Below are 13,543 nucleotides of genomic sequence, written 5' to 3'. Positions count from 1 at the left end.
TCTTCGACTATTTTTCTTTATGTCCTTGCCAGCCTTCTCTACTCCAAATGTGTTTTAGATGAGGGGACGTTTTCCTACCAGACACAGGGTGGCACAGTGTCACTTTACACTGTTAGCAGCAAGCTGAAAGAAGCCACGTGACAGAATGGCTCAAATTTACTCCTGAGATGACCACACAAAAGCAGGGAGAGGCTGAAAACAGCAAGGCCGAGAATAGACCATTTAAAATTGCCCATCTGTATCAGGAATATGTGACAAAATGTACCTCTTCCTCATATGCTGGGACTGTGGGATGAAGCCCAGCTTGCTCTGTGCTACTAGACTTGAAAGCTATGACAAACATTGATTTTATATTTGGCAAACTGCAGAAGCCATTGTGCCTTTCCCTTTCTTTTGGCATGTTGGAGGGTTGCTCTCTGCAGACAGATGAGCCTCCCTAATTGCACAGCATTTAGCTACCCCATCTTCTTGAGGGCATTTTTGTGCACAGAAAACATCTCCAAAGGGACAGAAAGGCTCCAGATCTCTTCCTGCACTCCTCTAATCATGGAAATTCTGCCATGAACATGCAGAACAACCACAGTGGGCCAAGTACAAGAACGCACAGTCTTGGTGAACTCTGCTTAATGTGCTTTATACAAGGAAGTCTGGGGAGCTGCTATTGACTTCAGCTTTGGGCAGCAGTGATCTATTTTGCCCTTGCTGAAAGAGGAATACATCACTAGCCAACACCAGTATTTGTGGCTGAGATGACAGCTTTTCCTGTTAGACAGTACTAGGAATCACAATGTTGCCAAAGTCATAGAATCAGAATGGTTTGGGTTGGAAAGAACCTTAAAGATCATATAGTCCCAGCCCCCTGCCATGGGCAGGGATGCCATCCACTTGAGCAGCTCAAAGCTCCATCCGACATGGTCTTAAACACTTTCAGGGATGGGGCATCCACAGCTTCTCTGAGCAATCTGTGCCAGTGCCTCACCACTCTCACAGTAAAGAATTTAACCTAAATCTCTCCTCTTTAGTTTAAAACTGTTCTCCCTTGTCCTACCACTGTCTGCCCATGTAAAAAGTCATTCTCCCTCTTTCTTATAAGCCCCCCATTAGGCACTGGAAGGCTGCTCTAAAGTCCTTCTGGAGCCTTCTCTTTTCCAGGCTTAGCAGCCCCAACTCTCTCAGCCTGTTATCATAACAGAAGTTTTCCAGTCCTCTGATAATCTTTGTGGCCTCCTCTGACCTGAATTGTACAGGTCCACATCTATCTTGTGCTGGGTGCCCCAGAGCTGGATGCAGCACTGCAGTGGGGTCTCACCAGAGCAGAGCAGAAGGGCAGAATCCCCTCCTTGACCTGCTGCCCACAGGGCTTTGGATGCAGCCCAGAACATGGTTGGCTTTTTGCGCTGTGAGCACAAGGTGCTGGCTTGTGTCCAGCTTTTCATCCACCATAATTCCCAAGTGCTTCTCTACAGGACTGCCCTCAATGACTTCTTTGCCTAGGCTGGTCTCATGTCTGGGATTGCCCCGACACAGGTGCAGCACCAAGTACTGGGACTTGTTGAACCTTACTAGATTCTCACAAACTCACTTCTCAAGTTTGTCCAGGTCCTTCTCTTGTGTCAACAGCAGCACTTGACTTCGTGTCCTCTGCCAACTTGCTGAGGGTGCACTCCATCTCACTGACTATTTCATTGAAAAAGATCTCCACTTTTCAATAAGTAAATAAAACTTATTCCCTACAAAGGAAGTGGTCCCTACTTCCTTTGGGATAGGCAGAGGTTAAAATAGGGGGATCATTTCTTAAAATAGCCCTGCAGTTTAGGTTCTGTGTTACCTCTTCTTGCTTAGTGAAAAAATCACTTAATATAAGCCATTGACAGATATGAGATGGAGGCACTACAGCACCTTTTCCCTAAGAAGAATGGGCTGGATTTACCCCTACTCTTTCATTAGCCTGCCCCCACCACAATTACATGTTGACACCACACGCAGTGAACGGAATAATTTGAATGCTAAATACATTGCTGGAGGTCTCACTGAACTGCTATTAGAAGCTGTCAAAAAAGCAAACAGAACATTGTTATTTTCCATCAAGTTTTTGTACAGCCTGAAACCATAATGCCACTATATAAAAATTAATGCCTATCCCTCCTTAAGAACAGTGTGTTCTGCTCTAATCAAGCTCTCTCTTATATACAGTTTCAAGTATTTGGGGAAGAGTGATGAAAATATTAGGTCTGCAATTACAAGTTATTTGTGAAGCATGGACTGCTTGGAAAAAGGCATCAGGAACTTTGGCCATACAAAAGGGGAATTCACATACCTATTCTTAAAAAATAACTACGAGCATCCCCAACAAAACTGACCAGCAGCCAGGTAAAAAATTGCAACACAGCCACAAGCCAAAGCACTCAGCAGCACAAGTTGTTCCAGAGCAGGAAAGATTGTTAAAGGGCTTTTACACAATTAAGATCGTCCTATCACTCTAGGCAGGGTAACACAAATTTCAGTAACAGCAGAAGACCTCAGAAAAGCAGGCCAGCTTCTTGGCAGTGGCTTGGAGGAAGACACTACTGGAAACAAGTCACTTCACTGTCTCTTGCAGGGTTTCTGCAGTGTCCCCTCTGCCCTGTTCTAGCCTTACCCTTCCCCTCAGTGTCAAAGTGGTTGGTCCATGCAATGGTCCATCCCACTGAACACTTCCATGGTAGTTGTGGCCCACAAGATGAAGGAGGAGTTACTTCTGACCACAACTAGTATAAGCGATCATTTCAGAAGAGGATTGAATGGACAGTGGAAGAGTTTTAATACCAAAAGACACAGGTAAGTGGAAGCTACTGTATTGCAAACAGCATTGAAGAGCTGAGGCATTCCTGAGAATGTGGAATAAAAATTCTTAGAAATCAACAATTTCTCAGCAATGCAAACAAAACAGCATCACTTTTTTTTTCATGTGTCATTAACTATTTTAGGTTAAGAATTACTACCAACTAACAAAGTGAAGTACATTTTAGTAAATACAGACCTATAGCAAACATGGATAATTTTTCCTCGAGAAGTGTCACATTAGGTAACAGGTTTCAGCCAGCAGCCTGGTGAGGCTGCACAAGGAAAGCATTCACCATCATGAGTGCAGAAGGACACCACCAATAAAATGTAGCCTGTCCTGCCATCTGAGTGAAAACCAGCACAGCAGAGAGCACACAAAGCACCTCAAAATTAAGCCCTGCATGTATCCTCTTTGTAATAGTCCCAACACTCTGGGGGAACAAAAAATGGAGCATTTCAACTCACCCTCAGAAAGATTTGGGCACTCACATCTACTCTGAATCAGGACACATGTATTGCACCATAAGCACTACCAGCATTCAAATCCCAACCAAGACTGATGCAGATCAGATTCTCCAAGGTCTGTCTTCAAAAATGTGACCCATTAGACACCCCAAGGATGTCAGGAATAAACTCCTACGGCTGGCTCCTTGCTATCATCTTCTTTGGCAGATTAGCTAGCCCATGATCCAGGTACAAATCTTGAGTTTATTTGGGTGGTGCTTAAAACTGCCAGTATACTTCACAGATAACCTGAGTGCAAGTCTACTAATTTAAAACAAACAGATTTCAAATATTTTAAACTTTTGATTTAGCAGGCACATTACTTCGCGTTTCAGAAGTTCACCATCTGCTGGGTTTACCTTTTAAGTCTCTCCACACTCCGGCTGCGCAGCCATCTGGGATGAGATAATTTGAACAGCAGACTGTTTCCTCCCATGTTACTAGAGAGGAAGAGCAGCCAAGCATGTATGAATAAAGTCTATTTCATTCTTTCAAACAAAGGTGGAGGAGGATGATTTGAAAGCTTAAAAAAAAAAAAGGAGGGGGGGAAGAAAACTAAAAATGGCAACCCACTTTCCATCTTCAACTGTACCATGACTACCAAAGCTGAGTCACAGTTACTATTGATAAGCACGAGGGAACAGAGCCTGATTTACAGATCCTCAGGTGAATCCGCAAGGCTGACAGTTAGAAAGCTTTTCCATTTGCAAAGCAAAAAGGGAAGAAGTAGAATCAGAGCAAAATAAAGAAGTTCATCTACGCACATCTACACAGTCATTTTCACAACTGGAGCCAGCTAAAACCTTAGCAACTCTTGTTCATCTGCTGGTGCAAACACTGAGGTTAAGTACATCTATGTGGATTCAGGAGAATCCTCATCTTCTGCACTTTCTGTAGGAAAAATCTCATTAAAATACTAAATGCCAGCATCATAAGTTAGACAGACACAGAATGAACTTTAATTATACAGTATGTTTAAAATGTATCCTCTCACTGTTCAGTGGCTTTGAAACAGTGAATTTCCTATGCTAATTTTCCTAGAATAAGTCACAGCCACCTCAAATCCTTTGCTATTCAAAATCTTAACAGGCATAGGAGGCCCTACGACAGTTTAAAAAAAATCCCAAACCCTCCGGCTCATTTCTATGTCGATCAAAAACTTTGCTTTGTTCAACATGGTAAAAACAGTCAGGAGTGATGGCAGAAGTGGCAACACTTAAAAAGGTTGCATTGTAACAATTCCCATGCAAGGTCCTCAAAACGGAGCTGTGCAACCACTTAAAGAAGAGGTAATTCCGCTCTACAGAAATAACACTTACTGTGTCATTGTCATCTCTTTCCAAAATCTTGACAAGCCCGTGCTTCACGCTGCCTGTCTTGTCAGAGGGAAGCACCACAACAGACATCCTACACTTTGTCAAAAGAGTAATTCTCACCCAAAATCATCGTAAATTTGCATGACAGCACAAAGGTGAATTTGGAAGCAGACAACAGAAAGCTCTGAGGCTTGCATGCCTCCAACAGTGCACAGCTTCACTTATTTTCTAACACCAGCAACAAAAGTTTAGTAAATCAGCCACCAAGAGGAATTATTTTTCCACCGGTTAAGGATCAATTAACTCTAAAAAATTCTCACACACAAGCATGTTAAAAATACTCATTCTCCACATGAATTTTCACACTAATGGCCAGCCCTCTGAAGAAACTACTCACTGGAATCATTTTAAGTAGCAGTAAGCAGAAGGAAGAACAGATTACCCACTCCATATACAGTGCTGGGGGACCAGAGAACAGCGAGTCACAAAGCCCACACCCTGGTCTACAGATCCATATCTGGCTCATGCTGGTATTCTCCAGGAGCACGGCTCAACTCCCAATCCATGTTTTGTCATCCAGCCTTTCACTCCTCACAGGCAGGACCGTAAAACCTCCTTGCTAAAATCCTCTCAAAAGGCAAGTTTGAAAAGACAGGGGATTAGAAAGCAATCGATGAGAACAGTGGCAAAGCAACAATTTACTCAGCAGGGCTGTCTTGATAAAAATCTCCTCACTGACAATTTCTGTCTCACCTTTGTTATTAAAGTTCATCCTTCCCCACCATCTCAGGCTCTCAGTGCTGGCAGCCAGAGACCTGACACAATCCAGAGTCCCCAAAGAGGGACACAATCCCAGTGCCTCGGCAGACTGGCACTGCTGCTCAGGGGGAGCTCAAACCCATGGACCTTGCAGTGCTGCAAACACTCTCCAGGAGGAAGTGATGGAGACAAGTTTCATCTGTTCCTTGACCCTCAACAAATTGAGGAAGTCTGTAAGTATAGTTCTTGGGGTGTTCTGAAATAAGACCTCACTCCAAGGGAAAACAAGCTCAGTTCAGGATTAAGTTAACAGCATTGCCTCAAAAGGGGCACACAGCTGCCTATTGACCAGACTTTTAGGACCTGTCAAAGTTTAGCCCACCTGGCCTCTAGGCTGGCTGTGATCACAAGGAAGAGCAAACAGTCATCTGGCCAGCTGTTTGATCTACACAGAAACAACTGGACTGGATAAAGGAGACAGTTCATTTTTGTAAGAAACAATATATTTTATTTTTCTGACACCACAGCCCTGGCGAGTGGTTTTGTACCAAATTTAATGGAGGTTACACAGAACGTTTTACGCTGGGGAGGAAAAAAAATAACCACAAAAAAAAATCCTGGATAACTTTTAGTGTCTGTTCCACTCCCACATTAATAAAATCACTTGGGGTTTCTAAGAAAAGGAGAATAGGAAACAGTGAGAGAGACTACTGTAGGATGTAACAGTGTCCAAGTCCAGCCCCTTCCTAAAAGTGGGAAGAGTCCCCACGTGAGGAGAGGCTCTCCTAGATTTACTCCCCAAAATAACACAATGTATTGCAGCTGCCATAGGAGGAGACAGAAGGGGACGGAGAGAGAGAGAAGCCTATTTAATAAAGAGTGGGAGGGAGAGACAGAAGGTGCTGGACAGCACGCCATAATTTGAAAAATATGTCCTTAACTTATTATTTATTTCTTTTAAAAGATTCCCCTCACTGAACTTAAGTTCCTTTTTGTGCTTTTCATTAATACTCTGCTCTGAGGTCGTAGTTTGGTTTTTCTATACATTGGAGTTGAAGGAAAATAGTCCGAAGTTCTGAAGATGGATTCTCCACCTAAAGTAAACAGCCTAGAATCCCATTCTCCTCTCACCCCAAAGACTAAAGTCTCTGCTAAAATCCCTTTTACAATATAGTACAGTACACAAAAAACCCCAAAAATAACCGAGAGTCCTGGGAGAAGCCAGTCCGAAGGACGTAAACATACAGAGAATGGTGCAACTTGTGACAAATGGCAATTCTCAAAATACAGCTACAGATTCTCAAAGCAGGTGCCGTCACGGGATACCCAAGTCCACAAAAATAATTTTTAAAAAATAAATCTTAAAAAAAAAACAACCTGTTAAAATGAATTTTTTTTTTTTCAGGTAATTCCATACATTCGAGATTTCCCAAAGCATCCTCTGGTCTCTTTTCACCTATTGCATGGCCAAACTGTACTCCTGAAGCTCCCAAAAAAGCCCTCAGGACTTGGAATCTCATCTTGACAAGGATCAGAACATCCAGTCTTATGGTAGCAGCTTAAAACATCATGTTCCCTGGGTTTCCAGGGCCTTGGCTAAATCCTCCCATGCCAACATCAGCAGCCATACCTCGGGGCCTCATCTGGGGGGGAATCATGATGTTTTGTTGGGGTCCCATCATGCCCTGCATTGACATCATCATCCCAGGTGACCCCACGGGGCCCGGGTGGCTGTAGAGCCCGGCGGGGGCTCGGTCCTTGCCCGGGATCATGCCCACGGCGGCCACGGGGTTGCTCATGAGCGCGGGCTGGCCGGGCATGGCAGGCTGTGCTGGTGACATCATGCGGTGGTGCGGCCCCATCATGCCCTGCTGCAGGAAGGCCGGCGGCCTCATCGGGTTGTGACCGGGCATGGACGGAGCCGTGCCAAGAGGGATATCTGGAGTTCCCACCGGCCCGGGGCCCCCCATGCCGGGCAATGTTAGTCCCATCCTCGGGGTCTGCTCTCCTATCATCCCCTGCATGTGGGAGAAGCCAGGCCCGGGACCCTGCGGCTGCTTGCGGCCTGGCACCTCCCCACGAGGGAAATACTGTAGTGTCTGGCTGGGCTTCTCCGATGGGATAATCCTGGACAGGTCAAACTCAGGTATTCCCGTGGCTCCGGGACGGATCACCTCCTGCAGCTCTGGATCAGTGAAAACCGAAGGCATGTTGTTTCCAAGAACAGTGAAGGAGTCTGGACCGCCAGGGCCTCCAGTCTTGCAAAGTGCTGGATCTGTCGAACTTTGGGGCAGGTTGGTAGGACGCCCCAGAGGTCCTTCTCCGTGGAAGCCCATTCCCGCTGGGAAGTTGCCTTGTCCACCGCTGGGCCCGTTGTGTGGAAATGGCACCTGCTGTGGAGGGGACTGTACGGGAGGGAACCCCTGCGGGAAGCCCAGGCGTCCTTGAGGTACCATTGGAGACTCCTGGGAGCCATGCCCCATCATTGGGTTGTGTGACATCAGACCAGGTCCCACAGGGACCCCATGAGGAGGTATATTGGGTCCCATAGCATTTGGAGAGGGCATCTGGTTGTTATGGGAAAGAGGTTGGGTCATTCCCATTGGGCTAAGGGTTGGCATTGGACCCACTGGGTTTGGACCTGAAATTCGAGGATTCTGAGAATTAATGCCCATTCCTAGGGAAGAAACAAGGAATCACATTTAGACAACAACCAGTAATAATCAATAAAGCTGACAGAGAGCTTTCTGCAAGGTTACCAAGTCTGCACACACACAAAAAAAAAAAAAAAAAAAAAAAAAAAAAAAAAACAGTGCCAGTAAAAAATCCATCAGCAGTGGCTTTGAAAAGTGTTATTTTAACCAGAAATTTGATGCTACTCGAACAGCCGCCGCCCTAAGCTTGTCGCTGTCCTATCAAGCAGTGACTAAAGCCTGCTGCATAAGTAGGATTTCAATCCAAGCCATACTTTTACTACCTCCCTGGCAGTCTGGATGACACAGGCAGTAGCAAACATGTCTGTGACAGATTATCAGCATATGGACACTCGTCCACTGGGAAGCGACCAGAACTCCTTTCAAAACTCAGCAGTGATAAATCAGATAACCCTCATAAGACTAAGAGGCACTGATCAATGAGGTTAATGAGTTACCATCATGAACTTATTCAATTAGCCAGCTTTCCCCAGATATATTCAGCCATTACTGTGTGAAACACACTGCAAAGCTACAGGTAAACTCATCAAGCATTCATTACCAATTGCCACTCTCTTGAAACATTCGCTCATCGCCTTTTTCAACTATTAATTCAATAGGGTGGAGGTGCTACAGCCTACTTTTATGTTTTTGATGATTCAGTGTCAAATAAAAACCCACACAAACCCCCGAAAAACAGTGAAGCTTTTATGGCACTGCCTTAAGACAGGAGAGGTAAAGTTTCCTCTGGATAACACATTGTAGATCTGACCCTTAATCCCATGAGCAGCCTTCATTCACACAAACAATTCCAGTCTGCCTGAGGGACAATCTCTCCCATACACAAGTGCTTTCCATGTTAGACACCTTCTGAAGAACGCACACTTTCTGAACAGAAATAAAATCAGTTACAAGGAGAATTTCCATCTCTACATTTCAGAGAACTGCAACTGCTTCCTCAAAAACAACCCATGGCTACATATTCCTCAAGTTTTTCCCATCTCACTGTCTTCATTTGATGAGGCTTCCATAAAATCTACCTGATGCCTTGTGCTTATGTTCCTTTGATTTTCTTACCTGGTACACTGTTCATAGGTGGCAAGTTTGGGGAGCGTGCTGGAGGGGAGTCGTCATCCGAGCTGGCCACAGTTTTGATGGCATCATGATAGAGCGGTGTAGAGCTGGGCATGGCAAATTTGGACATCCTGGACATCATAATGGAGAGGGGATTCTGGGAGAGGGTTGGCTCTGGAGGCATTGTGTAAGGACTGCTAGAGGGAAGATTTCCAGGGAGAGTCGCAGGAGCAGACTGGCTGACTGTGGAAGGAGGTGGCCCACCTTAGGAAAAAAAAAAGAAGGAAAGAAAAAAAAGGAAAAAAATGATTTTTTTCTCCTTCTTACTGTTTTCCTTAAATCAAACTCTTTTCCCCTAGAAATCTAAAAAACTAGAAATCTTTTCTATTGCAAGATTTTACATGACCAATGCAGTCAACAACTATGAAAGGTAACCAGAAAAATAAGCCTATTGGTCAAGTTGATTAATATCTGTTATCCTACTGCATAACACTTCTAACTAGAACTATCTTGACCCTCCACAAATCCACATGAAGAATTACCAGTTTAGTCTGAAAATCTTACTATTCAATTTCCATACACTGAAGACAGACTTAGGTACCAGAGCTAGCCATAAAAATCAAAATCTAAAATCAAAAAAGACACAGGCAACACAAGGCAAGCTGCAGCAGATATTATGCTGAGACATGCGAGCACGTTTCTGACAAGCTACATCAGGAGCTACAAGTAAAATTCCCTGTTTATGTTGCATTTCTTGTTTCATATAGAGATATTAGCTGCTTATTCCAGTGAAATAAGCATTCTCTGCACCTATTAGCTTAATGTCATCCTTTGCTCTCACAAAATTAGAAGTAACTTAACTGCGCTTCCAACCTCCTTTGTTCTTCACTGATGAATTTTATGCCACTCAGACCAATGTAAGATGCTAAACTGAAGCTGTACTCTCACTGAAAATTCATTGCACGTTCCTCAGCCCCTCCCAACCAAAACAGGAGATGAGAACAGGGAATATAAAAAAACTGCAGTGCCGAGAAAGATCCATGGTTTGGAAGAGGTGCATGTCAAAGCATTCATTAAGCACTAAGTAAGGCACAGACTGAAGCACTTGGGTGCCCTCCCGAGCCGCCGACCCCACAGGCACATCCCAGTCCTCGTCCCCGCTGTTACCCGCGGCAGCACTAGAGGGCAACGTGGGCAAAGGGCTCCACTTTCCCAGCCAGGAGAACTTCCCAGACGGGAAGGCTGCCCAGAGCTCTGGAAGCCTGGACTGAAGGGCGGGTGAGCTTTGAGAAGGTGAAAGAAGAAGCGTGCCAGCAGCGGGACCCCGAGGTCTCAGGTACAGCACGGCTAAGCATGCAACCAAATGTTATGTACAGCGGTGGTTAGATCACTCCAAAATGCTTGAAGCCTGAACAACTGAATCACAACTTCCTGTCTGCAATGTAAACCTACAAAGGACCAACCATTCCTGACCTGAATCTTGATACACAGCTAGTTTACTGCTCTGCATGGCTTTGTAGGAACCTTTTATACCAAAGTGCTTTAATAACAAAAGGATCTTCTCCGTTGAGCTACAATGACTATGAGCTATGGAAGGACAGCACAACACCCTTCCAAGGAGAGATTCCTCCCATCAATCCTCCACATCTTTTCATACCTCTTAACCCCATCCTTTTGCTTTTACATCCTCAGAGTGATCAGCCCTCAGCTCAACACATGGGAGGCAGGGTGCAAACCCACAAATACAACAGGAGGAGGAAAAGCCCTCACCCTCCACCTGCATGGCCACCCACCAAACCCTCGGCACAGCCCCCCTCAAATAGGGAAAGGGCCCTCCTACTCTCGTGCTGCTGCAGGAACCCTCGTCCCTCCCTTTGCTGCACATCTTGGATGGCCCAACACGAACCAAAGCACTGATCTGGCTAGCAGAGGCAGCACTCACCCGACTCCACGTTCCCCAGCATGGCTGGAGAAGACATGGTTAGAGACGCCTTGTGGTTCGGGGGAATCCCAGGGCTCTGCAAAGGAGGCTTTGGAGATGAAGTCCATCCAGGAGAAGGTGCGGGGAGAGACGGAGACTTGAGGTGGACAGGAGAAGCAGCAGCAGATCCCAAGACAGGGGGGGATTTAATGGAGGCAGCAGCAGCTGCGGCAGTGGGGCCCGCGAGCATTCCTGCCAGCTGGGAGGGCGTCTGAGGGGACTTGAGGTTCCCCGAGGGAGACCCCATCATGGGAGACTGGACCTGGCGCATCGTGGGAGACTTCAGGGGGTTGATTCCTGGCGAATGCACCTGACCAGCTGCAGAGATATCCAAGGGCTTGCGGCCAAGGCTGCGCTGTGCAGGGGGAGCAGTGTTGAGGCTATTCGGGTTACTGGTGGGATTGAGAGGTAGTGGCGGCATGTGGCTGAGCCGGTTGTTAGTCCTTTGGTCAGGCCCGATCTGTTCTCTGAGATTCCGGAGACCGACTCCTGGGCCCTGAGACATGGGAAGGAAAGGCCTGGGACCCATGCCATACTCCTGCTGTGGGTGCTCCCCAAATGGCAGCGGCACCATTTTCTGCTGAGAGGAGAGCATCTCCGAGACACCAGGGCGCAGCTTCATCATCTCTTCCGGTCCAACTCCTGCCTCCCTCAGCTTCTGAGGGACCAGGGGTGGGTTGGAGCCCATGCTGACATTCATGCCCATGTCCCCCTTCATGCTGCCAGGGCCCATCCCAAACTCCAGCTCCCTGCTAGAAGCCATTTGTGGGGGTATTCCTTTTGGGAAGTCCCCCCTAGATGGGCTCATCGGTCCTTCTACCGGCATGCGAGGGAAGATGGGGTTGTTCCCAGGCTCCATGTGTCTCTGGGAGGGCATCATTCTGTTGATCTCCATGCCGGGCCTGATGCCTTCCATGTTCAGACCAGGAGGGAGGCCCATCTGTTTCTCAGCCAGCTGCTGCTGATAGAGCTCTTCAGGCAGGCCCTGCGGATTGGGGAACCGCTCCCCTCGGCCAGGGCCACTGAAGACACCCTGACCAGGAGGGAAGTTTCGCCCATCTGGGATTTTTGGCACATCATCTGGCCAACTAACTCCTGAAAGCCCAGGCCGTGAGGCGGGATTCGGGACATTGGGGCCTTCCATGTCAGGGTTCATCATTCCTGCAAAACCAGGCAGGCGCATCTGGCTCCCGGGCACGTTGGGATGAGGGGCCATGCCCCTGGGGGGCAGAGAGTGTGACATGTTCATGCCTTCAGGAAAGGGCTCTGGACCCCCAGGTCCCCAGCCCTCACCAGGGGTCATCTGGTAGGGAGGGGGAGGACCTCGGACCACCCCACGAGGCCCGTGCTGGTGGACCATCATGTCCTGCAGGGAACACTGCTGCACAACTACCTGCTCTTGCTTCCTTCTCTTCTCCTCATAAAACTCCTGCTGCAGCTTGAGCCAAGCCACCTGCTCAGGAGTCATATGGTCCAGGTGGTCTGGGCCTATGGCTCCTGACTGGGAGTTCATTGGTGGTGGCCCCATTTCATCGGGGGAAAAAGGCATGTCCCTGTGTCCTTGAGGGCCAAATGGAGCCCCTCCATCTGTCCGAGACCCCGACCCTTTGCCTAAACTTTGGGATTGAGCCATCATAGCCTGTATTGGCCCTTCGGGTTTCTTTTGGGGACCATCCAGCACCCCAGCATTTGGGGGTGGCCCCCCACTTTGCCCTCCCGCAAACTCCTTCTCATCAGGGAAGAGCATGCGCTGGATGTCTCTCAGGGTCTGCAACGAGCGCTCTCGGTGCTCCAGCTGCTCCTGTGACAGTCCATCGGGATTCTCACCCAAAGTGGATGGGTCCCCACCAGACCCCTGCTGGGGAGGACCTTTGGGGTCCGCAGCAGAGCTATTGCTACCTTGGGAAACTGGGCTAACTGCTCGATTATTGGGGGTTGAACTCTGCCCAAATCCTTCTGTCTGCAACGGGGTAGAGTTGGCAGGGCTGCCCACAGACATCACTTTGCTTTCCACACTGGGACTGTCCTGATCTATGGGACATGGGGGGCCAGTGGGTTTGGATACTGGCGCTGACACAGGTGGAGTCGGCTGCATTTTGGCGTTCGGGGGAGGGTTCTGGTCCTGGGCAGCGGGGGGCTGTGGCTGTGGCAGGGGCTTGGGTTCAGTCCGAAGTGCAGTGATCTGAGGATTCTGCAAGAGAAATCCACACTCAGTCACTTGCTCTTCTTACAGCCATGTCACATAAGCAGCAGTACAAACAAAATACCTGATCTCAATCCCACCAGCCCAAAATTTGCCTTCATGCAGCAAATACACAGCAGCCTCTTGGCAATGCAGAAACCTACTTTGCTCAAGGCATTACTGCAGGGACTCCTTTTGTCTGTGCTAGCTC

At 47.5% G+C, this 13,543-nt stretch overlaps 1 protein-coding gene across 10 annotated transcripts in view; it reads right to left on the bottom strand.

The window, feature by feature from the left end:
* Window positions 1-3,037: 3,037 nt before the first annotated feature.
* The window catches only part of BCL9 (BCL9 transcription coactivator), a 61,572-nt gene continuing 51,066 nt past the window's right edge, over window positions 3,038-13,543 (bottom strand). For 8 of the 10 annotated variants that reach the window (XM_038135955.1, XM_038135921.1, XM_038135910.1 and 5 more), the window contains 3 exons: window positions 11,112-13,341; window positions 9,173-9,433; window positions 6,811-8,079 (listed from right to left, as the gene is read on the bottom strand). In XM_038135955.1, coding sequence (XP_037991883.1) covers window positions 6,962-8,079; window positions 9,173-9,433; window positions 11,112-13,341 — 3,609 coding nt within the window. In that variant the 3' untranslated portion in view covers window positions 6,811-6,961. Of the gene's footprint in view, window positions 8,080-9,172; window positions 9,434-11,111; window positions 13,342-13,543 lie in introns of all 10 variants that reach the window. The other 2 variants (XM_038135978.1, XM_038135899.1) reach the window with 2 other exon arrangements.

The sequence above is a fragment of the Motacilla alba genome, chromosome 1 (genome assembly GCF_015832195.1).
Source record: "Motacilla alba alba isolate MOTALB_02 chromosome 1, Motacilla_alba_V1.0_pri, whole genome shotgun sequence".
NCBI classification, from domain to species: Eukaryota; Metazoa; Chordata; class Aves; order Passeriformes; family Motacillidae; genus Motacilla; species Motacilla alba.
Note: the sequence above shows the minus strand (reverse complement) of the source record. Positions and strands in the feature narration are given on the sequence as shown.